Genomic DNA, 26,659 nt, shown 5'->3' with positions numbered 1-26,659 from the left:
TGGAAAGATGGAACATAAATATACTGTAAATACTGTCTCATGCTGAGGGAGAATTTTCCAATCTTTAAACCTGCAAAACACACTTTCGTTAAGGGAAGCGGAGACTTTATTGATCGGTTGAAAGATTTTTCACTGTAGAATAAAGATTGCTTTCTCCACGTCACATTAGCTTTCTCTTTGTTTAGTAAAAGCCCGTCTTCAGTAGTGGGATAGAGCATTAATTATTGAACAACCTATTAGGTCCCATGATGAGAATATGAATCATATCTCTCCTTGTAAAACATTCATAGCACAACTTCTGCAAAGAAAAGCAACAAAACTGAGGAGAAAGTAGCTCATGACATTTGTAATAAGGTAAATTAATTAAACTCCCTTTAGAATTCTCTAAGAAGATTAATCTAGCTCATTAAAAAAATGTCTAATGATGCCTGATAATTAAGACCTTTGCATATGAAAGTTTCTAGCCTGGCACATTGGATGAGGAAATGCAGTTCCAGAGCAAATGTCACGTATATAAAGTGAAATATAATTTATGTGGAATTTTTTCTTTCAAAATAAAAAGCATAAAAGCATGCCTTCTATTGCTAAAAAGGTACATTTTATAATTTAAATTATAAAGCTACAGGCACACTGTAAATACATATAAAACTAGTACAATGACTTATTTTTGTATTTTTGCATATTGGGAGGAGGGGTACCTGTCCATCATTCTTGACTCCTGACAACAGTATGGACGTCTTTTAGACGTTTTTTAGAAGTGGTTTGCTACTGCTTTCTTCCTAGGGCTGAGAAAGTGTGACTGGGGTCACCGAGCTGGCTTCAGGCCTAAGGTGGTACCAGAACTCATGGTTTCCCAGTTTCTGTCACTATAACACAGGGGTGTCAAATTGCCAGCCTGCAGGCTAGATGTGTTGGTAAGGATGCCAAAACCACGCCCATCCCATTGCTGGCAATGGAAAAAAAGTCATGATACATCGCGACACATCACATGATGTTGCGAGTTTGACACCCCAGCTATAACATGTATGCTAGATTAGCAGGATATATCCTCCTAATATAACTATGGTTCAGGGGGGAGGGGTGTTCATACGTGTGAAAGGAAAGCCATATTCAGAAAATGTTCGGAACAAATATTTAGTAAGCTTCTATTGACAACACTCCATATAACCCTTGGCACAATTTGGAGAGACATTATCTTTAGAAAGAGAAACAGAGAGATCGAAAAAGCAGTGAGCATGGGCATGTAACAGCTGACAAAAGGAAGATGCTTGGAAACCCCCATGCTCTCTGATTCAGAGCATTTTCACCACAGCCAGGAGTGGCAAGTGCTAGTCCACAAGCTCCTAGTAACCTCCTGAGCCTGCTGAGCAATCAGATGAGCTAATTCTTCTTTACTGTAATGCTATATTGACAGAATCTTCCAAGTCTGAAAGCATAAGTCTCCCCCTTCTCCTTACCCACCCAAGAGACAAGGGAGGGTCTCTTATGAGCTTCTTGCTCTGTCATGCTGTCTCTTAGCCGATGTTCCCTTGGCAGCATCTCTTTGTGCACTTTCTTCGCTTTTCCCCACATTCCATTACATTTAGTTACAAGATCAATCTTAACCAAAGTTTCACTAATGGACAGGATAAATAACGTCTCTTCAGCTTTTCCAACATTCAGAAGGCTTAGGCTAGTCAGCTGGCTGTCTGACTTCCTTTTCCAGCCACCCTTAAAAATTATCTTTAAGCTGTAACACATATAAGTAACACCAGCTGCCTGCAGTTAGTGCAGGTTCGAGTCCCACCAGGCTCAAGGTTGACTCAGCCTTCCATCCTTCCGAGGTAGGTAAAATGAGGACCCAGATTGTTGGGGGCAATTAAGCTGACTTTGTAATAATGCCGCTTGGGGGTGTGTGTGAAAGCCCTAATAAGCAGGCATATACATAGAATGAAGGCTACTGCTAAGCTTGTAAGCCGCCCTGAGTCTTCGGAGAAGGGCGGGATATAAATGGAATTAAAATAAATAAATAAATAAATAAATAAAAATATAAATATAAATATAAAGACAAGATGTCACCCTCATCTATACGTACCGTGCACTAGAGTAATAAGGGTTTCCTTCTTCTTCAAATCTCTGAATTATTGGCTTTTTCAGAGCTTTTTCTTCCTCTTCAGAAAACTACAAAAGATAATTAACAGGAATAGAAACTCTGGCAATTTTCTGTGTGAGCACTCGACATCCTGTTCTAAGAGATAATATACATTAAACATCTAATCAATAATCCTGGGTACATTTGGACTTCTGTTTAATTCAGTGGGATTTCCTATTAAATGTGCTCCAAACCGCACAAATGTTAATGCCATTTCTTTTACAGAAATAAGTATCAAAATTTAAGAAAATAGCTTCCTAAACTATGTAAGTGATAAAGATTTTTACAATGCAACGTTTTAGAAAACTGTTTTCCTCTTGGTGATAAAAATGAGAAATCAACAATTTTCTTTAGTTAGGTTCCACATGAGAGTAACATTAATTCCTAAAACACAAGTAAAAGCAATTTGACAGTAGGTCACTAATTAAATAGTTTAGACTCCTTTGTATCCTTAATTTTACTATTGTATGTACAAATATGTAAGTTCTGAAAATACAAGCTATAGTTGAAGTACTATTCTAAGCTATTGTAAGTATGAATCCCACTCCAGTACAACTTCAGCTGAGATCAGACTGAATGAATATAATCAGAGAAAGTAACTTTATTGGAAGAAAATAGAGGGAAGTGATAGCACCAAATACAGCAATTTGACCATTCCCTCCTAAAGTATTTCAAAATATTACAAGTAGTGGACGGTACCTGTTTCCCTTCCCTTGCTTTTTGGTCCCTGGCTATTGTAGCTAAAACAGTTGCAGCTTGTTCTCCTCCCATCACAGAGATCCGAGCATTCGGCCACATAAAAAGAAATCTTGGACTGAAAAATGCAATACAAAAATACAAATATAGAATAAAAATCTCTCCAGTGTTTATTTATTTATTTATTAATTATTTGGATTTATATACCGCCCCTCTCCCGAAGGACTCGGGGCGGTGTACAGGGCAATTAAAACACTATATACAACACATAATATACAAAATTAAAATAAATTAAACCAAGTAGCCCTAAACAATAAAACACGTTCTAAAATTTAAAATTTAAAATTTAAAATCTAAGATCCCAGTCCCTCAGTCCAGGCCGGCAAGTTCAAATAGCCAAGTCTTCAGGTCGCGGCAAAAAGAGCGAAGGTCGGTAGCCATCCAGAGCTCAACAGGGAGCTGATTCCAGAGGGCAGGCGCGCCCACAGAGAATGCTCTCCCCCTGGGGGCCGCCAGTCGACATTCCCTGACCGACGGCACCCTGAGGAGGCCCTCTCTGTGGGAGCGCACAGGACGATGGGAAGTTAACACCGGCAAAAGGTACTCCCGTAAATAATCCGGGCCCATGCCATTTAGGGCTTTTTAGGTCATCACCAGCACCTTGAATCTTTACAAATTCATTCCTTCACTTTCTATGATTGAGGGGACAGAGAGGGAAGGGATGTTATCTGCATAATATGAACACTAGTAAAACCTTCCTAGATCCTGATCAATGGGCTTTTCAGCCCATATAGTAAACAAAACGTATTTTAGCTTTTGTTCCATAGTATGGGACACTACTATGTGTATCTCATTAAATAGGAAGTACCGAAAGATTTATTCAGTGAGATCTATAGCACATGCAGCCATATTCAGTCCAGTGCCATCTTTGAATTAAACAATTCATTCACATAGGTACTTTAAATCAATACTTTCTTCTACATTAAAAACAATATTTTTACATGTTGTAGACACATTCCCAACATCTATAATACTATGGCTGAAGTGCATACTTACCTATATGCTCGTCCACACATCCCATAATTTCCAGCACCATAGGAGCCTCCAATAATAACTGTTATTTTAGGCACACTGGCACATGCTACAGCAGTAACCATCTTAGCTCCATCTTTTGCTATACCACCAGCTTCATAATCCTTACCAACCATGAAGCCTAATTGGAGAAAGAGTTAAGAAACATTAACAAGGATATTTGCAAATAGCTTGCTTCACCATTAGAAAAACAAAGCAAATGAGACTGTAAAACTTCATTTTATTTATTACTTTAATTGATTCAGCTAACATGTTAGATGCTTTGTAGGCTTTTAGCTGATATTATTTATTTGCTAGACTTTTATCCTTCATTTGTTGCTTTATAAGTAACTCCAGAAAGCAAACATACATAACATTCCTCCCTCCTCTTATTTCCCCCACAAAAACAGTCTTGTGAGCTGGGTTTGGTTGAGAGAGAACGACTGGCCTAAAGTCAACAGCTAACTTCATGCCTAAGGCAGCACTAGAATTCACAGTCTCCCAATTTCTAGACCTGCATCTTAACTAGTACAACCTGTTTCATAATTATTTAATTACTAGTTAAGGGAATTACTTTATTATTGCTAAATCATAATTATCCAAGTAAATTGTCAGCCACCAGAAAGAAATTCAACCAGAGTATAACTTAGTTTGAAAAATTCTTTATAAATGAATAACTAAATACAGCAACAATAATTCAATTAGTAAACACCTGATAATATTCCTAAAACTTAAATAAGGTTGTTAGAAATAATGAGCAGGAATTAATTTATTACTCTCACACACTTATTTAAAAGTAAAGATATAATTATTTGCTCAAATATTTATTGTCCTGAAATTCAGCTTCATAGACTATGATAATCACTTATTACCTGTGATGTTTTGTAAAAATATAATGGGAATATTTCTCTGACAACAAAGCTGAATAAAATGTGTGCCCTGTAAAGATAATAAAAAAAAATGATACCGTAGTTGACCTACTGAGAAATAATTGTTAAATAATACAATACTATCTGCTGCTAATATCATTGTATGATCATAAAGCAGTTCTTCTAAAGCTTATTTTTTAAAAAAAAATTGGAACAAAGCATTGCATTTTTGAAATGTACAGTACTCTCTATACTTGCCAACAAGTAATTACAGTATATATATATATAAATAAATGAATAGAAGCCATGATCTTGAATTTGAATGTATGTTACCTATTTTCCCAAGTGAAATATTTCTGTAAATGGCTTTATCCCTCAAACTATGAAATCATGTTTAAAACAAAACTTTTTCTATGTAACAATACTTACTTTTCTTATAAAGCCAATCAATGGAGCAATTACTCATTCCCTAATAACTGCTAAAATAGGTTGTAGCAGGTTTTAACACATGATGTGATAAAACAGCAGGTGATCGTAACTGAGGTAACAGTTTGCTACTGTACTTAATCCTAGAAATAGTAACATTGTTATAAAAAGTACTGAAAAAGTACTGCAGCAGGTATCTTGAGAAAAAGCTTCATAGCAAACTACAACTGCTCAGCATCTGTAGAAGTTCAAAGCACACAATTTACATAATCTACATTACAATTCTCAAAAGTAAGCCCTACAACGAATCCCATATATTGCAAATTGGATTGGATGGGGAGAGAATATGAGAAACAGAAAGAGCTTAATTATTCAGCCATTAGGCTATATCCTATCTTTAAAAAAAATTGAATCATCTTCACCGTCTTCAACTACACTGGTGTTATTTATTAACAGCAGATATAAATCTAAAAAGCAAAAAACACTCATTATCAGAATTCCATGGGAAAGTACAACCCTATCGAAGACAAAAAATGGAACATCTTCCAAACTAAAAGGGCCAACAAATATAACAACTTGAATTTGAACAGGACTGAGTATGTTGTGTCCAATTCAGCCCTGTACAGCCTCCAGACACAGAGCTAAGACTTCAATAGCATCACTTGGTTGGTCTAGGGTCAAGATGTACATTATTAATGGTCTATTAACATATTGATGATACCTGATTCAAAACCAACAGATGACTTCACTCAGTTAATATAGAAGTTAAGCAAGAAGAAAGAGAATCAAATCCTGTGATACCCACAAATAAGGAGCTGTCAGTGAGATTTCCATCCAGGTCCTTCAGACAACCGGGATGGGCAATCTACCAACCACTGCAAAGTAGAGTGACACCAGGAAGCCAAAAATCAGAGAATGATCAACCATGATAATGGACTGATGACAATGCCCTCCAAAGAAGTTTGTCTGCCCTTACTCAAGAACCCAGATCTTGCCTTGGAGGAGCAGTGGGCTAATGCCTCCTTAAGTAACACCAGCTGCCTGCAATTAGTGCAGGTTCGCATCCCACCAGGCTCAAGGTTGACTCAGCCTTCCATCCTTCCGAGGTAGGTAAAATGAGGACCCAGATTGTTGGGGGCAATTAAGCTGACTTTGTAATAATGCCGCTTGGGGTGTGTGTGAAAGCCTTAACAAGCAGGCATATACATAGAATGAAGGCTACTGCTAAGCTTGTAAGCCGCCCTGAGTCTTCGGAGAAGGGCGGGATATAAATGTAATAAAAAAAGAGCTCTGATAATGTCAGGCCCACAATGACTTGGGATGGGTCCATGGTTGCCACAAACTCCCGAGACACTCCAGACATGATGTCACCAAGTGTCTAGTGCAAGTGATAGAATCCAGCAGCTTAGACAGGGAAGGTGCTGGGCAGGGAGGAGGGTACAGCAGCAGCAAATCCAACTTCAACCCAGACAGATAAATATCCATTTATCTTCAGAACACATAGACAGGTGACAGCTACCACCTGACCCCTCCCATCCCCTCCAATCTCACATGGTGGTAAACATGAAACCCAATGGACATATTTGCAAGAGGGGAACTAACCCCTGAAGACCAAACCAGATTTTGGTAACACAAGCAAGATTTAATGCAGAGCAAGCTGTCATTCAGCACCAACATCTGATAACCTGGCCTTGAGGGCAGATTCCAGTTTGCTCCCAGGCCCTGCCAATATCATAGTTCCAGCATTTCTGCCAGCAGTCTCTGCTCCCCTCAATCCCTTTCACCTCACACCCCTTTCTTTTAGGCCAAGGCATCCATTTACCCACTCACAAATCCTAGATACCCCCAATCATCCACTTATCAGATATACCACTATCACTTCCCTAAACATCATATGCACAGCTCTTTCAGAAGTAAATTATTTCCTGCAAATCACACCTGTCCCTGGCATTCAGCAGCAGTGTGTGTGTGTGTGTAAGAGAGAGAGGGGGGGGGAGAGAAACTGTTGTCAAAGCCATGTAGCATGCACTGTCAAACCTCAGTTCTCTTTCCACTGAACAGAGGGATGGAGTAAATGGTTGGGTAATCAAAATGTCAATCTCTGTATCTGAAAAAGGAGGTCAATGTTTAGAGAACAGCACCACAGGCATCCCAGTGGGCAACATAGATCAGGTTCCAAAAGCACATTCCAGCTTTGTACCACCCATCCATCCATTCCAAGTGCTTTTCATCCCAAACATCTGTGCTCTGGTATTCCATAAAATCACAGCACCAATAACAGAGTCAGGCAAAAGAAAACTTGTCTACAAAAATTGGTTGCCTTTTTCTTCCCATCCCCCCTACAACGTGGAGAGGAAGAGATTTCAAGAGAGAAAGCTCTTTGCTCTTCTACATATCAAAAGCAATACGACTGCACCAGTAGCTGAAAAGCGTCAGACAAAGGAGAAATTTCCTTCAGGAACTGTTTGCTTTTTTCTTCTTTCATTTGTCCTTGCAGAACAGAGAGACAGAGAGAAAAAGATTTCAAAAGAGTACAGTAAACTATTTGCATAGCATGCCCCTGGCTACCAACCCCGGGCTACCAGCATGTTTGCACTGTTTTCAATGTGTGGAAGAACAAACATCTTACTCTCTTGAAATTTCTTTCTCTCCAATCTCTCTGTTCTACAAGGGAAGTGGGGGGGGGAGAAAAACCCACGGGCCAGATATAGAACAATGCATACTGACTATAATGACTATCATGTGACTGAGGAATACTGCAAAAATCAGAATGGTTGTAAATTGGCTGTAAGGTTATTTTTCATCACCATGGTAATTTTGACTGATGCTGAACAAGTGGTTGATAAATGAGGACTACCTGTAGTTCTTAGCCTAATTAATCACAAGCTAAATTACAACACAGTAATAAATTGAAAGCAGCATTATCAATAGACAAATAGCAGCATTATAATATTCACAACCTTTGGACCAATTAAGTGTTAAAAGTATGGAGATATACTTTGCACATCTTTTGCACATGTTTTCAGTACACTGTCTCTAGAGCTAGCTACCAGATCTCAGAAGGTCCCACTCCCAGCAATAAATTCAGTCACACTTAAGAGCAAAGCCTCCACAGATGCTCTTATCTAATATTAATCAGCCACTATGGATTGTAGTTTCTGGTGTGCATTTTGATTCTTGGCTACAAAAATAGGGAGAAGCTTCAATAACAGATGTTTACACTTGCCTTCTTTGCTGATTCTGAAAAAAGAACACCATTGTTTCCAATTATTCCAACTGGGTAACCAAATAGCCGAGCGAATCCTGAAAGAAAAGAGAAAAAAAATCATGAGAACACCATGCTCTTATCAACTGTCTGTGAAAGGCTTTAAACTTAAGAATTCCCAGTCTTTAAAGAAAAAAAATGTGTAGCCAAACATTTAAAAAATCATTTTGCAGTCATAATAAAATTTATCATAGCAATAGCCCTAGCAATTGCTTTTCCTGGAACAAACCAAACATGTGACAATTTAAGAACTAGCAAATTTACTATTGGAGGATATTGATGTTAATTCAGAAGCCTGTTGATTTTACTCTCAACTGAGTTTTGCTCCCTGCAGAGAGAGGCAGACCTTAGGGGCCTTCTGAAATCACAGTTCTTCCTAGAAAAGCAGATGAAAACTGTGGCAAGAAGGGCCCTGCTCAGCTTCAGTTATGTCATTACTTGGAACAGGATGCATGAGGTCAGTTATTCCTACCTGGTCATCTTGCAAATGGATGACTGGAGCATTTAAAGCTGTCCTTGATGATAAACCAGAAACTGCAGTTGGTTGAAATTGCAGTGGCCTGCCAGCCAATAGCAGTACATTATACCTCTTTGAGAGTTACACTGGTTACTAGTGTGTTTCCAAAGGCAATTCAAGACTTTGCTTGCTAGTTGTCAAGCTTGGGGCCTCAATCTCTGAGAGACTACCTTTCCCAGGTAGATTCTGTCTATCCAAATCGGATAATTCTGGAGCTTGCTGAAGGTCATATCCCAAAATTCAAAGGAAGGAGTTATGATGGGGCATCCCCTCTTTGGAAGGAGATGATTCTCAGAAAGCTTGTAAAAATTTGATTGTTCCAAAAAGCCTTTGAGGATTGTTCAGTCTGAAGTTCCTGGCACCAAACCATTTACTGTTAATGTGTATCATAGCAAATGACATATTTAACTAACATTTACATTTAAGTGTTAGTTAAATATGTAATTTGCCTTAACATTTTTACTACTTAAAGATAATACATTGCCTAGAGCACCAGCCCCCAACCTTTTGGGCACCAGGGACCAGTTCCATGAAGAGAGGTTTTTCCATGGATGGGAGGCAGCATAATTTCACGTGCTGTCTGCATCCCGCAGATGGGGATTTGCTTGTTTGCAAGGCCCAGTTTCTGTCATGCTGAAGCCCGGTGGGGATCCCTAGCCTTGAGTTCTTGTATTGAAGTGATAAATCCATTACTACATGAATTAATAAATTAATATGTTTTCTATGGAATCAATACAAGTTTTTTAAAAATTGGAAAGATAAATTAAATCAAAGCATGAAGTTGTAGAATAGTTTCATTTTTCATTTAAAAATAATACCTGTAACTAATGTATCCCCATATAAGGCTTTAAATTCATCAAATTTGCTTCCGTCAACAATTCTAGCAATGACCTTGAGTTAAGGGAAAAGAGAGACACATTTATTATTAGCAATTCATTTTATTGTAATAATTATCAATCTAATATGTAAAATGAGATGTTTTTCATAGCATCTTTAACTGTATCCATTTCCCAAACAATGCATATTTCAAGTCCAGTCAAATTAGCTCAAGTAAAATGGTTTGCATGATGACATTATATAATGGAAAGAAAACAAACCTTTCCCAAAGTACATATTTGCTCATAATTACTCATATCAGAATCATTTTATTTGTGTCATTATAACATTAAGATAAAATGCAATTATCTTACAACAGTTTGTAAGAAATGTTAATTTTTATGACCTGCTCAACTAAAAAACAATTGAGTTATTGCATATGGTTCAGATTACATGGCCAGGTTCTCTCCCAAGTGCCTGGATCCACAAAACTACAGAAGACTCCATTCATAATTTGTTTAATGTACTGTGCAAATAAGTGATCCTGCTTTGAATCATGTGAGTCACATGTCAGGCTAACAAATCAAGGTGGAATCAGTTGTAATTCTAACATTGGTGGACAGGTCAAGGACAGTAAGGAGTTTGGATGTATGTAGTGCTTGTTTGCTATCAAGCCACCTGTAGTCTTAATCTGTTGTCTGAAATGGCTCCTTCTATGTAAACTTCTGATTGTGATTAAGGAATGAATGAGTTCAGTATGACTTACTTTTTTCTTGATAAAAAAGGTAAAATATACCACTTAAGCATTATGCACAGCATGTAAAGCCCAACACAAGATAACTAAGGACTTTTTCTTGGGCTATTGCTTATAAAATTAGTGAAACTGGTTGCAAAATTTTGATATAATTGCTGTATTATTGTCTGTGTAGTATCCTTTTCTTTTATTTTTTTATTTTTATTTTTATTTTTTATTACATTTATATCCCGCCCTTCTCCGAAGACTCAGGGCGGCTTACAAGCTTAGCAGTAGCCTTCATTCTATGTATATGCCTGCTTGTTAGGGCTTTCACACACACACCCAAGCGGCATTATTACAAAGTCAGCTTAATTGCCCCCAACAATCTGGGTCCTCATTTTACCTACCTCGGAAGGATGGAAGGCTGAGTCAACCTTGAGTCTGGTGGGATGCGAACCTGCACTAATTGCAGGCAGCTGGTGTTACTTAAGGAGGCATTAGCCCACTGCTCCACCAAGGCTCAAGGCTTATCTGTCCTATGCTTAAAATTGCTGGCTTAGGATGGTTTTCACATTTCAATTTTAACTGTAAAGATTTAACAAAACTATTTAGAAAGTATATAAATAAAATTCATGTATGTTTGTAATTAAACATGGTTGTAAAAATTCAGGTGACTTGTCTCTTGTACAACTGAAAAATCTTTTGTAGTAGGAAATTAAAATGTTACAGAAACAATAATGGTAGCCTAGTCCTGCCGTTCTTAGCAATGTTTTTTAAAAAATGAGATCAATGTTTTATTTTTCATTACAAATCTAATTGCTTCTAAAGAACTAGAATATTAAAGCGACTGCTAAATTATCTTCTAAAAAATTATAACTGTAGTAAAACAAATGTTGTTCATCTGCCAACGTATTTATTTCTCATCATTTTGAGCAAAATGCTTGATTGTTCTACAAAACTACAGTCTATCCCCCTTAAATTAAAACTCAGTGTAACCTAAAAGCATTACTCAAAACATACTGTATGTCCTTGGAAGCAAGCAAAGTTGCTACTACTCCCAGATATAGCAATATTCCTAGCCTACACTTGCAATCAACGACTAAATATTAGGTTTGCGCACCTAAAGACCTTGCACCACTCTGTCAAGTTTGCTCTGTGACCATGAGCAGCAGTTTGTTTAATTTGGTCTTTAGAAAATTGAAGCTGAAATGTGTATCTAATCATATTACCTGCCACTTCAAGACTTGATTAATTGTGTCAACAGATTTGACAAGAATTGGAGGTAAAGAGTTGTGAACTTGGCCTCTTGAAAAAGAGCAGGAGCAGCAGAGGCCTGTTAAAGATAGATGGAACACATATGGCAGTATTTCTGTTCTCAATCTTATTAATCGTTATTCCTAAATGCAAAAACTAAGCTAGAGATACAATAATGAGAACAGTCAGATGCAGCATCTAGCTACTGACACAGTCATAAGTAGAATTCCATTTTATACTAGTCTAAATTCCTTAATTTGGAAATTGGGATTATTTTTGATTCAGTAAACACAGTTTGAAACTAAGGTTTCTTGGCTTACTGATGGTAATTTAAATGATATATAAACTAGGATGCATGTTTGTTTCCTGGCTAATCACTTGTTTGATTTTATACTTCACCCAAGTTTTTTTCCAGATCAGGACATAAATGTTTAAGACAAAAGAACCATTTAAAAAGAAGTAAAATGTAAGAATTGCCAAAAGGCATGATTAATTTGCTCACCTGCAAGTGTGAATCTGTCTTTGTTTCATAAACTATATTTTAAACAATCAGTTTTATACCATGATGTTTTATGTTGGGCTCTAACATTTTCAAAGTGATGAAAAAAGAATGAAGCAAACTTCCATAATTCATATGATTTTCTTGAGATTAGCCTCCTATATCGAGAACATTACACAGTCCCATAAATATCCTGTATGCAATTTGCAAGGATCTGGTTGGGCACAATCTTTTAAAATCATTTTAAGAAATGTTTACCTCTTTGACATCAAAATTTCTTTTAAGCTGCTCTCCAACTATGCCATACAATTCATCTGAAGGAAACAAAGGTTCTTCTGCGGGTTCTACTGTTACCTGAAATAATTGGAAGAACCAAAAAAAAGAAGGCAAGAATTATAAGAGAATTCAGACATAACTACGAGTTCTCCTTTTCTACAAGCCTGGACTAGAAAATTGTCAATATTCAGAATGAAATTTAAATTTACTCTAAATTTTAGATTGTTGTTCTCCTCCAGATACCTCCAATATTCATATATTTAAATCAACTTTATGATTCAATCAGACCCAAATTATAGGGGTAAAAATGCGGCTCTTGATTATATGTACATTCTCTTTATCCCATGAGTTTTATCATCACCCACAATTCAAGGAATACATGACTTCACTACAATTACATCCTCAGCAAACAAGAGTGGAAGGTGAGATAATGTTTGAAACAAGTGGGATATGGAGGTAAGAGGCTATAGTAGGGCTAGCATTCTTTTCAGGTACATATTTTCCTCACACAATTCATAATCTTTCCCAAAAAATGAATACATTTTTTAAAAAACGTCATAATTAAAATATTTTTTAAATGACCCCAAAGGTAACCATTTTCCCACTGACTTTGCTTGTCCAAAACCCCAGGGGTGAAGGTCACAAATGATAATCACACAACCATAAGATGATGTGATAGCCACAAGTTTGAGAACCAGCCATAAATCTTTTTCAGCACAATAGTAACCTCAAATGATTGCTGAATGAGCTATCAATAAACAAGGACTAGCTGTACTGTACTTTCCTTCACTTTCCATATTCCCATTTGCTACCTCCACTTCTGCTTCCACCACTACCCTTTTCTATACTTGCTTCCTATCTACCACTGTATGGTTTCTCTCCAACTCCCATGTCACCTTGCACAGTATAAAGGCAAGTTGCTCTTCATAACCCATCTCAAAAAAGTCCTTTGGTTTGGTTGACAGCTTTTTCTAGCTTGCACAGTAGCTGTAATGGTATGTGGGAATGACCTTGAGAAAAAAGGCAAAGAAATGTAGCCAATGGAAAAGTTGGATAAATTTATTAGTGCATTTGGTCATGTTTCCTGTGGTTTACCTCGTAGGGCCTATCATAGCCCGCAATTACTGTACATAATAAAAAAAAATACATCTTGTGAGTCAAGGAGTCTCTGCCAGCATGCAGTATGATTTTGGGGGCTAGGTGTGGGCACCTTCTTAACTCAAACCCATATTTTCTTGGGATCCCATGGATATCATACAAGCCCTGTAATAAATACCTTTTAGGGGATTTATTTATTAATTTATTAAATTTATATGCCACCCATCTCACAGTAAATATTCGAAATATCTCTCAAAGTGCAGCAGATCCCTAATATAATGGCACTGTGTTATTGGTACAGATGAAAACAGAAGTGGATCATTCAAAGGGTGGAAGGAAGGAGAGCAGAGGAAAGTGCACAGGGGCCTGCAATGCCCTTTTAACTACCCTTAAGAAATCAGCTGAACCATGCCAGAAGTGAAGCAGCTTTAAATTCATACTTTTCTCAGAACAGTAAACACATAATACAGCATAGCATCTTTATATATGTTCTGATACATCCCTAATGAAGAAAAATATACACTCACATCAATTTTCTTCTTGTAATTCAAACTTCTCACCACTTTTCTAGCCAAGTGGAGTGCATGATTATCATCCAAAGCATAGTGATCAGTTACGCCAGATTTTCTGCAGATTTAACATACAAAAATTTAGTATGTCAGAAATTGATTGTGAACACATGATCTCAGGAAAACTGCAATAGCCAGAACTCTGAGGACTGGTTGTAAATCCCCCTTGTTTCACATTAAACGTCAATGAACAAGTGCTCATAACCTATCAGTATTTCACCAGGAGAGTGGTAGCATCACCATTTAAAATAGGATAACAGCTAGCATAATGAAAAGCTATTACAATCCAACCTATTGGTGGAAAGAAGTGTTTATTTTACCTGCAGTGAAGATCAGCACCTCCAAGATCCTCTGCTGATACCTGTTCCCCAGTTGCTGCTTTTACCTAAAAATGAAAACTAAAGCTGAGCACTTCCAAATGTACTTGTGCTGTTTGTTGGACACATACCCTTTTTTAAAGCTACGAAGGAAAGAAAAAGACCAGAACACTTCACCTCCAGAAGCCAACACACAGATAAACAATATCTGAATCAAGGAATTATCAAGGAGAAAACCACACCCCACCAACACCAGGGCAAGTTACTGTATATAAACAGGGAATAAACCAAACTCCCTTTTAGCACTGATGTTATTACCTAGTCAGGTAATGAATTGGTTTTTAACTTTTGTATGGTTTATTTTAACTCCCTGTAAACCGCCCTGAGTCCTCAGGGAAAGGGCGGTATATAAATACAATAAAATAAATAAATAAATAAATAAATAAATGTCTGTAAGCAAATAACCAAGCTTAGAGAGCACCAAGGACTCAATAGTTCAACCCTGAGCTACACCTATTTTCTTCTATTACTATCTTTCTGTCTATCTGTAAGAAGATATAAATGCAATTACTGTTATTAGCTGCTTGCCCTTATTTTTCATTATTATTCAAATTGATAATATCCCCACATAAAAGCCCTTGATTCTGAAAAAAATGCTGAAAAGTAATCAGTAACTCTGGTTCTTTCCCATTTTTCTAAACCAACATAATTAATGGTTAAAAATTAAACAGGAGATTAAATAACAGATTAATTAAGTGCTAAATTATAGAGCTTCATTATCCAAGAATTGTTATTGATTTTCTACGTCTGCTTTTGCTGATTACTTTGCCCCAGAAAACTATTCCTTTCCACATCAAGCAATTATTTTTGCAAGACAAGCAATGCAAAGTACATGTTTTACCTCCCTTGCCAATATGAACATTTATCTTTAAAATAAGATAACTATTAGAAAGTACTTGACTGTATTTCTGAAAAAGTTAGCAAATCATTGCAAAATGGCAAAAAATATCAATTGATCAAACAAATGAGAAGGACAAAAATAATTACTTATCTGGGATTTATATGGGCTAGTGCTGTCAGCTCTGAGAGGCCTCACACAGATCCCCCCCATTTGTTATTTTATATGTCTTTAAGTAAAAATGACATTCTATCATTCAGGCCATTTAAAATGTCAGGTTTATGTTCAATTAAAATGCAGCTTGTCTGATTCCTTGTATACTACATTTACATCATTTTTTTCCTATTATAAACATCAGGATTTTTCCCCATTAGAAGAAATGCAGACGACTTCTGAATCCATAATAGCTGACCAAAAAAATGTGGATTTTTTTTCAATCAGCCCAGCCCGGCTGTTGAAATAGCTAGAAAATAGAAGTAAAAATGATGATGCCTTCAAATTATGTTTAATTCCTAGTGAGTTTATGGGCACCACCATAAATTTTTCACAAAGCAATTGCAAAGTGGTTTGTCACTGTCTCTTTCTAGCATTTTCTTTTAATTTCTCAGCCTAGTTTTCAGTCTTGGCATTTCTTGGATGCTTAAGTAATAATTTGTTCTGATCTTGGTGAGTTTTACCTGGTGAGTTTTACTGAATCAGCCAGATGCCATCACATGCTAAGCAACCACAGTATATAAAATATTTTGATATTCAACAAAATATTTATTTTTGCAACACCTAGCTGTTATATTGAAATCTACAATACAGATATATATTTATCTGTTTTTATAAAGGAAGCCTTTGCTAATCCTTTGAAAATATTTCACTCACCAATGGAGGTCCACCCAAAAATATTGTTCCTTGCTTGCCAACGATTATACTTTCATCAGCCATTGCTGGGACATAAGCTCCTCCAGCTGTGCATGAGCCCATAACTACTGCAATCTGGGGGGGGGGGGGGGAACCCAAAGATGATTTATAAGAAATCAGATGCAAGTATTGTCTTGTGTTTTCAGTCTAAGAATCTAATGTATAACAAACCTAATTCTTCCCTTGGGTATACAAACCAAAACTGACTACTCTGGAGAGCAACAGTTATCCTGGTGTAACTCCACTGTATAAGTGGGGTAGCTTCAACAAGTGGGGTAGCATAATTAACTTCTCAACATTTCTTTAGGCACCAAGTTTCTTTGGAAAATCATCTTTAATTTCAGGAAAGCAGCAAGATGGAATGTGAGGTATGTTTCTGTCAGTCTCTACATAGCAGCCACTCATCTTAGTTCATATTGTTGCAATGAATTATGGGTTGGACACGACTTTGCAACTGACAACAACAAAAAGCTACTTTAAAAGGGGGTGTGATGGCTCAGCAGTTAAGAAGCTGAGTTTGTCAGCTGGAAAGCTGACAGACCAGGTTTGGGACAGACCAGGTTTTGGACCCAACTGCCCACCTTTAACCTACTTTAGAATTCAGTCATGGTTGAAATCTAAATTGTTGTTTGTTTTATATTTCTTATTTTCTGAATTATTCTACCTCTCTTTACCTTGTGAATTCTTCTACTTTGGCCATTTCTTTTTTGATCAGATTTTTTTGTTCTTTTTGTGTATCTTTAACCATGTTATCATTACCTTCTACCTATGTACTTGAATTACTCATTCTTTTGGATGTGCTGATCCTAATCACTTTTCTTCTTAATGAGCTTTCCATTCTTATTGTGTATCTGCTATGTAACAGAATTTAACACATCAATAAAGAGCACAACAGACGACAAAGTATGTAACAAAAACACATCTTCAATCTCTGATTGAATGATTTTATACTTAATTCAAGAAATTAGTGGGTTTATATTTCATTCTTTTTTGTCACAAATTCATAGAGCTGAAAGAGATCATTTAGGCCAGTATTTTCAAACTTGCTAACTTTTAAGATGTGTGGATTTCAACTCCCAGAATTTTCCAACCAGTGGAAAGGAATTTTGAGAGTTGAAAGCCACACATCTTAAAGTTGCCAGATTAAACAACAATGATTCAGAGCACAGACCAAATTTGCTACCCAGTGCAGTTCCACCTCCACAGTTTTTCACAAGTATACCATCCAGTGACACATTTTTCTACCTGAACTTTCTCTATTTTTTCCTTTCCTACGTAAATGAAAAGAATGAGGTGGCTGGATGCAGTCACTGAAGCAGTAGGTGTGAGCTTAAATGGACTCCAGAAGATGGTAGAGGACAGGAAGGCCTGGAAGAACGTTGTCCATGGGGTCGTGATGGGTCGGACACGACTTCGCAACTAACAACAACAACTTTGTGGGGTGCGGTGGGGGGGAGGTTTTCTTCACTTGTGCTTTAACTTCAAAGTGACTGTCAGGTTTTTGTGATCTAATTTTTGTGTCAGGCTACTATGATCTAAGCCTATGCCTCACCATTTCTATTAAACTGACAAAATACAGATTCAAGAGATACAGATTATCTCTTCCTGCAATATTTGGCAGAAAAATCTACTGTTTTCCTAGTAGAATTTAAATTACTGATCTACACTCAGATCTGTTTTTCCTTCATTAGCTGTGGCTTTTTTTCCCATTAGTTTAACTTTTCCTAACCTGATCCTTTCCAGATAAGACTGGGAAATAATTTATGATCAATGTATTATTCTGTCAGGGGAGGGGGGGTAAAAAAAAGCAAGATGACAACTGCATAATCCCCCTTTTTATGTGCTGTGATGCAAGTTAAAAAAGGGGCAGACTTCAAGTACACAGTTGCAGACACCATTTTAACTCCCTCTTTATTCCTTCATATTTTAAAATGTTAATCTGTTTACTTTTCACACAGAGAAGCTTGCTATTTCATGTCCTATTTAGGACTAGAATTATATCTTTTTCTGTTACATATATAACTTTCTCAGCACTATTCACATAGCCATATAGTCCATGTTACGAATATGTTTTCCAAAATTGAACCCAATTCATTTTTCTTTTTCTGTTCTAATTTAGCCAGGTATATTGGAAATTCAGTTCTGATAATAGACTATATACTGAGTCTCAGTTCAAGTCATTTATTATAAACAAAAATCCTCGGCTTTAATTCTACAATTTGAGGCAGAATTCTAAATCCCCCTGACTATTCCTTCCCGGCACTTCTACTAAATAAATACCAGTTTAAGTCACCCACAACTAATTCATCCTTCTTTATTAACAGCAGAGCTGAAAGTGCTACTATACTGTGTAGGATAGTTATGCAGTGCAGTAAGTTGACAAGGTATCTCATTTCAGTAGATTTAATAAAAAGTAAAAAACATAAATCTTAACACTGCAATTATGAGATGATATTTTATCCAAGGACATTTGTGGGACAATAAAAAAGGCCGAGAGGGGGGGCTGTAAACACATAATTGAAGTCCTGCTCCTTTTGACATGTGAACATAGAAAAGGGGCAGGATTCTATTACATACAGTAGTCATGGCCATATCTTAATATTCACTCACACACACACACACACACACACACACAGAAAGATTGACTGACTTTTTCTGAAAGCAGGTTTATAAGCCACCCAGAGTCGCCTCTGGACAAGATGGGCAACACATAAATCTAATAGATAAATAATTTATTAAAACAGAATATTAATTCTTTTTTAAAGTGCATTCCCAGAGGTATGTGAGGATCATTGGCACTTAGATTGTCAAATGTGATGGATAATGATGGAATCTTCCATTATACTGGTATTGCAAGCAAAATGAGGATAGAGATTGGGAAAACAACAAAAATAAATGGAAATGATATCCTTATACCACATCATGCACACTCTATAAAACAGTGAGCAAATCAGGCTTTATCATTAATTGAACTGGCTTATATGATGTTAGTAACAAATAATTTGCAGTTTATTGAGCCACAGACAAATAAGCTTACCAACAAGGCTTACATCACCCAGACATTGCCGGAGTAGGTGATATACAACAAGCACGAACAGACATCTATAAAAATTATCTTGCATTATAAATAATAGTATTCTCCTCTTTTTAGGAAAAATGAACTAAAATAAAATGGAGAGAGGGATTCCAAAGACTCTTAATTACTATCAAATATGCTTTCAGTAAAGAATATGTACAAATAGTGGGCACTGAGCTAGAAATGCATTTGCCATCTTATGGTAGGATAACATGTCTACCATTTTCCAGTCTCAAACATTACTGTATCTTGCCAGTTTGCAAAGAAATCAGATATATTGAATAAGGGAGGCTTATGACACCCTAAATCTTTGTTTTTCCTTAGAACAGTTCTGCATCATAACATAAAGCATCATAAAGCTCATTTTAAAACACAGAAGGGGATAACTGCATAAATCCTATATGCAGTTCTTTCAATGTTTTTACAGGACATCTCGAACAAGGGGAGCAAGACAAAGTCCGACAATTAATCAGTTAGCAGAGCCAAATGCTCCTTTTGATTGAAGTTGAAACAACAGATTATTATGTTACTTTGCTGTTAGAGACACAAGTGATGGAGAGAAAAATATCAAATAGCCACCGGTTAGTTCCTGGTGTCATGTCCCTGCTGCTTGGCACAGTATAATCTACTGCCAAAATATTCTCTTCTGAAAAAATATACTGATATTCATGCAACGTGAGAAAGTTATAAAAATATCTCTATGTGAGTAAAAAAAGGTGAGGGGCCATATAAAAATTGATGATGAAAAAAACAACCTGAAAGAAACTTATCCTTCTTCCATTTCTTTGTGGAAGATGAGATTTTGTTTATATACCATCACAAACTACACCACCATCAATTACTAACACATCTATGTTGTAAACTAATTTTGTACCTGTTATAACTTGGTTTTCCCTAACAAATCGTCTACAGTTAAATTCTTTTTTGGCAATCTTAGAAAAGGGCACTAGTGCACAAAATAAACTGGGAGACATTCCAAAGTGATATACGGTATGTTGTATATAGTCTTTGTTCAGTAACTGCTTCATTTATTGACCATTTTCAGTTATAAGTAACTTTGTGACCAATCTTCACATTTATGACTTTTGCAGGTCTGTAATGCAAAGGAGAGCTGAAATAAAATCTTAAGCACATTTGCAATTCCACTTAGTGATTACTTCACTTAATGACAAATTGCTGGTCCCAACTGTGTTTGCTAAATGAAGACCATCTGTATCAATTTAAGAAGGAAGTTCAAAGAATCAAGAATTCTTGACAAGTAGTTCGCTCTGAAGTCATTAAGTCATAACTTCTTACTCTAACAACACAAGATGACTATTTGCACCCATTTACACGGTTCTCAATTCCAAATGATCCACATGCCTTCCAATATTATTCATAAACTTCATATTTGACACCAATACTTTTCTGCTTTTGTTCTTAAATAAAATTACCTGTGGAATTCTTTGGGAGGACATGACTGCTTGATTATAGAAAATCCTACCAAAGTGGTCACGATCAGGAAACACTTCTGCCTGGCGAGGCAAGTTGGCACCCCCTGAATCAACTAAGATGAAATCAAAATTGAGAAATAATAATTAGCATTTAAGTTAAATTTTATTTAAAATTATTGCTTCCTTGGAGGATAGCAAAGAGTCCTTCGATAGTGTAGATAGGCCTTTAGGAGGAGATTAAAAAGCAGACTTGATTTATTTCTCTACCCAACATTCATAATCTGCCACTGTCATTGCTACAATGCAAGCAGGAGTTGTTGGTGAGCAGTTACTTGAATGAATCCAGAATCTCTTATCTAGGCTAAAGATAAAGGTAAAGGTTCCCCCCGCACACGCGTGCTAGTCGTTTCCGACTCTAGGGGCCGGTGCTCATCTCCGTTTCAAAGCCGAAGAGCCAGTGCTTGTCCGAGGACGTCTCCGTGGTCATGTGGCCGGCATGACTAGACGCCAAAGGCACACGGAACGCTGTTCCCTTCCCACCGTAGTGGTCCCTGTTTTTCTACTTGCATTTTTTACGTGCTTTCGAACTGCTAGTTTGGCAGAAGCTGGGACGAGTAACAGGCGCTCACTCTGTTACACGGCACTCGGGATTCGACCCGCCAAACTGCCGACCTTCTGATCGACAGGCTCAGCGTCCTAACCCACTGAGCCACCGCGTCCCTTCTTATCTAGGCTACCTCCATCCAAATCCTACAAAGACAAAAAAAGAAGAACCCAAAGCCTGAGAAGGAAAAGCTAGGCGTTTTAGTACAATCGTGGATCGTTTAAGGTCATTCTTTTCATCTGCCCATTAGATGTGACTGCTATTTTTTACCAAACAATGAAACAAAATATTGAAACACAGCTTAAAGATATTATTACAGTGGAGGTGTAGTACTGCACTGTTTCATAATATATAACATAATATATACCAAATCCAATTTCTGCATCTTTATTCTACTCAAGTTATATTTTGGAAGTTACGATAAATATTTTAGGCATTATGCTAAATAGTGACAGTAAGCCTTGTTTATTGTTCAACGACATTGTTTAAATTTTCAGAGTAGAAGTGTTGATTTTAACTCAGCTCCAGGAAATATGGTCCATGTTTAAGGGTGCTTATCCAACAATCTACGTCACAGTTTCTCAACCTTGGCAACTTTAAAACATGTGAATTTCAATTCCTAGAATTCCCCAGCCAACATATAAAGCCCACACATCTTAAAGTTGCCAAGGTTGAGAAACATTGATCTATGTTCTATGTACATTCTATAATGTATAGCTATTATTATATTATTTATTCATTTATTTTTCTGTTTCTTTAAAAAAATACTGGGCACTTAACTTTAAAAATCATTCCTGCCACCCTTAACACATCAGCCTTTGGCTGATTATAGTTTTCCATTATAAGTAAATAAACAGACCAGTCAAACATTATAACAAACCATTATCCTTGCAAATCCAGATTTTCAAAATCAGTTCAAACCAATTTCCTCTATTAGTTTCTACTCAATTACAAATCATGTTTTTGCCAACTCAAAGATAAAGCTGTTAATTACATATATTATATTCTGCCACTGAATTAGAAAATACTATGGCTTTACGGCTAGGCACAGTAAACACTGTGTCATAACAGTAGTCTCTTACAAAATAAAACTTGCCTCCACACTTAATGCTTACCTAAATATACACAAGGGAGATGATTTTGCATTGCAATTTCTTGAGCACGCAAATGCTTCTTTACAGTAATTGGATAATAGGTTCCACCTTTGACAGTTGCATCATTGGCAATAATCAAACACTCCACTCTGAAATTCAGTTTTTATTAGTTGAGAACATCCAATATTAATTGCACAATTGAAAATAATGAAACTTTCTTTAAAATGTGAGCTTATATTGGTAGTTCCAGACATATTCAATAAGAGATTCTATTATTATATATTACAACTCACCATCCTCACCATCCTGTTTTCTACATCTATTATATAGCAAACAGAATTCTTCGTTTCCTTAGATGAAACTTCACAAACCATCCCTAATCTACTACTGTAACATTTACATGTAAAGGGTATCAGTCACTGCTGAAATGGCTCTATTATAACTCATATGAAATAAGTGAGAAGCATTTCCATCCAGCAGTACAACTGACAATTCCTCACATAGAAAAAGACTAAAACGCTGAATGACAACTATCGCTACCCTTCTAAAGACTATAATCCTACCCAAGTTATTTATTTATTATTTTTCACATTTTTGAACCACCCATCTCCCACAGAGAGGGACTCTGGGCAATGTACAATAAAACAATTATTTTAACACCTTACTTGTTAACAGCAACAAAATTATCTGCCACTGTTTTATGCAGACACATTACCATACAGCCCTGACAGAGATTTTGTGGCATTCTTGCTGTTACTGGACTACTACTGGTTGCCTGGTTCAACTCTAGCTGGGCTACTAGAACTTGTAGTTTATGAAAATATCAGATGGGGCACAAACATCTATATATTAAATTACAAATTCTTCAGGTATATTAATAAAGCCAGCCTTTTTTGAATCATTCCTTCTTGTTTGATATGAAGTGATGGCTTAATGAAGTTTTCTGGCTTTCCAGATAGCTTGCTGAACTACACTTTTTAACAGCCATAGGCAGCAAGGACAAAGTGGGATGGGCCTATGTAACCACGAAGCTCAAATAAAGGCTTGATAATTTCTCAACAATACAAACTGCTCAGCAGAACTGCCAATATTCAATGGTGATACAATACTTCTGAATATCAGTGGCTCAAACTAGAAAGCAAGGGCAATTAAAATACCATAGGAAAAAGCAGAAATGAAACCAACAAAAACCCCAAATAATATAGCAGTAGCAGTTCTCACCCTGATACTCGCCCAATGCCTGTAATGATGCCTCCTGCTGGCACTTCTTCATTACCATACAGCTGATAACCTGCAAACTGGGAGAACTCCAGGAACGGTGATCTAGAAGAAAGAGAAAAACATTTTGTAAGTTACTCATATGAAGCATTCTTACCGGATTAATATTGGCAGGTATGTACTGTTTAAGCTTGCAGTATAATAGCCTCTGTTGATCAGAAGGTCGGCAGTTTGGCGGGTCGAATCCCGAGTGCCACGTAACAGAGTGAGCGCCTGTTACTCGTCCCAGCTTCTGCCAACCTAGCAGTTCGAAAGCACATAAAAATGCAAGTAGAAAAATAGGGACCACTACGGTGGGAAGGTAACAGTGTTCCGTGTGCCTTTGGCGTCTAGTCATGCCGGCCACATGACCACGGAGACATCCTCGGATAAGTGGTGGCTCTTCAGCTTTGAAACGGAGATGAGCACCGGCCCCTAGAGTCGGAATCAACTAGCACGCATGTGCGGGGGAACCTTTACCTTTTACCTATAATAGCCTAACTCTCAAAGAACATTGACTTATATATAACCCACCTTTCTCTTCTGATCAGGGAATATTCACAGTGACCACTAAATACTAAAAATTTTAAATACTAAAAATGTACAACTAAATGGTAATTTTTAACTCATTCCAAAATTATAAGCATTTTGGTAATTTGAAATCATCTAATAGTAAAACAGAAAAACTGGAAATGTATGCATCTTATGTTAAAATGGTTATAATGAAACAGCAAATACCTACCCAGGATCTATAAGTCTGTCAACTCTCTCTCTAGGTAACAATTTGCCTCTTGATGTGTGCAGGTTCCGTGACTTCTCTCCACCACCTATCAGGCAGGGTCTTTGATCATTTAAATGTTTGCCATGTATATAAACATTTAACAAGCAGACATTCATAAACCATATGCATGTTATATTATTCTCCGATTATTTCATTAATGCTTAATTTCACCTTTTGTAATACTAATGCAATGCTTCCTATATGCTTGTGAAAATGCAATCAGTACCACTCCTCTCACATAGGAAGAGTTTCTGGCAAAACACAGCAATGAACACCAAATATCTCAGCTGTGAGACTTCACAGGTAGAAAGATTGTGAGACTTGAACAATAGAAAGAAACTCTGGCAAAGAAGTTGAAGAGAAAAAGAATTAAGTGCATGAACCTATATAGCTATACAAAGACATCTTCTATAGCAGCCCCAGCATAGGTGAACCTGCTGCCCCAGAGTTATATACAGCTTCTTCCCTACTGACGTTACAGTGTGGCTTTGACCTAGAACAGACATGTCAAACTCGCGATGTCACGTGATGTTGTCCAAAAAAAACCAAAAACGTATTGGGCCAATTTTGCCTTTGTTGGCAATGGGGTGGGCGCGGCTTCCGCATGATGCATCCGGCCCGTGGGCCGGCAGTTTGACACCCCTGACCTAGAAGATTTTAAGTTAAAAAAATAGTTTTCCTTATTCTTATATTTGTGTTATTCCTGTTACTTTGGGGCAATTTAGAAAAAAAATCTAAAATAGGCAAAATATAGAAATAGCCAGCATATTTATGGACAGATCACGTTCTTGTTCAGAATCTAATTTTAGATGTCTCTGTAGCAGAAATTAAAATATATGATAGCACTCAATGGAGACATAATAGATTGGAATATTAAATGTGTTTCTACAACTAGAAACCACAAAATTGAAAGAAAGACCAAAAATGGAGGAAATTCTACAATGGGATCAACAACCAAGAATACTCAGTGGCTACAGAACATAACTATTGGTAAGAGGATTGTTGCAGCTTCTGAACTACTCTATAAGGCTTTCCATGCTACTCTAAAGATGTGAACTATGATCTGGAAATATGGAAGTTGTAATACAATATAGTCAGAGAAAACAAGCTGGGAAAGATTGTCTTAAACACTGTTATTTTTGAGAACCAACCAATCAGACTTTAATATGAGATACTCTTAACAAGAAAAAAATGCATTCATACATACCTAATCTAATTTTTTCAGATTGTCTTTTCAGCTCTGTTACTAAAGCTTTCATTCGCTCATAATTTTCCTGTTGAGAAATAATCATATGTAAGGAAATGTACACATTATCCAAGGTGAGTTAGTTAGAAAAATATTTAATTAAAAGTATTTTTCTCCTGTCCTATATATATTATTTAAGCTTTATAAACTACATTTTCAAAACATATTCCTTAAACGTAATTACTAAATAATTACAACTGGATATAAAATAATAAATCTATTCTTTTTCATTTTATACATATGAAGTGTTTCTTAATGTCACATGGTTACAGCAAATATAACTGCTTCTATTTCGGTTTGACAATTTTAAAGAAATGAAGTGTTAACAGTTTAATTATTAATCACAGAAAACATATGCTAGAAGTCTGTGTATTCAATACATCTTAGGATTTCGGAAATTAAATATACACTTACTATCCCACCAAATTACATTCGTATCTATTCTGTCTCAGAGGTTTATCTTTCATCGTCTCTTTTAAATTTGCAGAGGAGGACAAACAACAAAGGGCACATAAGACAAACATCATCTTTTTCCCCTGCACCTTCAAGTTTGCACCATACTTTGTGTTACAGTTGCTCTGACCAGAGAATTTTCATGTTGGCACATTGTTCTGAACTGCTGTAAATGTGCAACAGGTAAGAAACAAAATAATCTTTTTTCCTGAATGATGTAGAGATGGAGTCATGAGAATTGGTTGTTAGACAAATTATTCCATTTGATCTCTTCCCCAAATCTTCTTCCTAACCATTTTAAAGACTATACACCCAGACCTTACCTACAATCAGATCCTAGAGAATTCAAATCACCAACTATTTTCACA

The 26,659-nt window shown here is 36.6% G+C and overlaps 1 protein-coding gene across 2 annotated transcripts in view; it reads right to left on the bottom strand.

Annotated features, from left to right (window-relative positions):
- MCCC2 (methylcrotonyl-CoA carboxylase subunit 2) overlaps positions 1-26,659 on the bottom strand; it is a 34,151-nt gene that overhangs the window by 5,636 nt on the left and 1,856 nt on the right. Inside the window, exons 2-16 of one of the 2 annotated variants that reach the window (XM_083357285.1) lie at positions 25,800-25,866; positions 24,554-24,638; positions 23,776-23,877; positions 22,576-22,703; positions 20,857-20,969; positions 16,309-16,422; positions 14,544-14,608; positions 14,182-14,281; positions 12,539-12,634; positions 9,794-9,866; positions 8,420-8,496; positions 4,771-4,837; positions 3,884-4,040; positions 2,831-2,945; positions 2,075-2,160 (exon numbers count right to left, since the gene is read on the bottom strand). In XM_083357285.1, the coding sequence (XP_083213411.1) occupies positions 2,075-2,160; positions 2,831-2,945; positions 3,884-4,040; positions 4,771-4,837; positions 8,420-8,496; positions 9,794-9,866; positions 12,539-12,634; positions 14,182-14,281; positions 14,544-14,608; positions 16,309-16,422; positions 20,857-20,969; positions 22,576-22,703; positions 23,776-23,877; positions 24,554-24,638; positions 25,800-25,866 (1,445 nt within the window). The remainder of the gene's footprint in view (positions 1-2,074; positions 2,161-2,830; positions 2,946-3,883; positions 4,041-4,770; positions 4,838-8,419; positions 8,497-9,793; positions 9,867-12,538; positions 12,635-14,181; positions 14,282-14,543; positions 14,609-16,308; positions 16,423-20,856; positions 20,970-22,575; positions 22,704-23,775; positions 23,878-24,553; positions 24,639-25,799; positions 25,867-26,659) is intronic. The other variant, XM_083357286.1, reaches the window with a different exon arrangement.

The sequence above is a fragment of the Vipera ursinii genome (genome assembly GCF_947247035.1).
Source record: "Vipera ursinii genome assembly, chromosome: 2".
Classification (NCBI taxonomy): Eukaryota; Metazoa; Chordata; class Lepidosauria; order Squamata; family Viperidae; genus Vipera; species Vipera ursinii.
The sequence above is the reverse complement of the archived record's forward strand: the minus strand, read 5'-3'. Positions and strand labels throughout refer to the sequence as shown.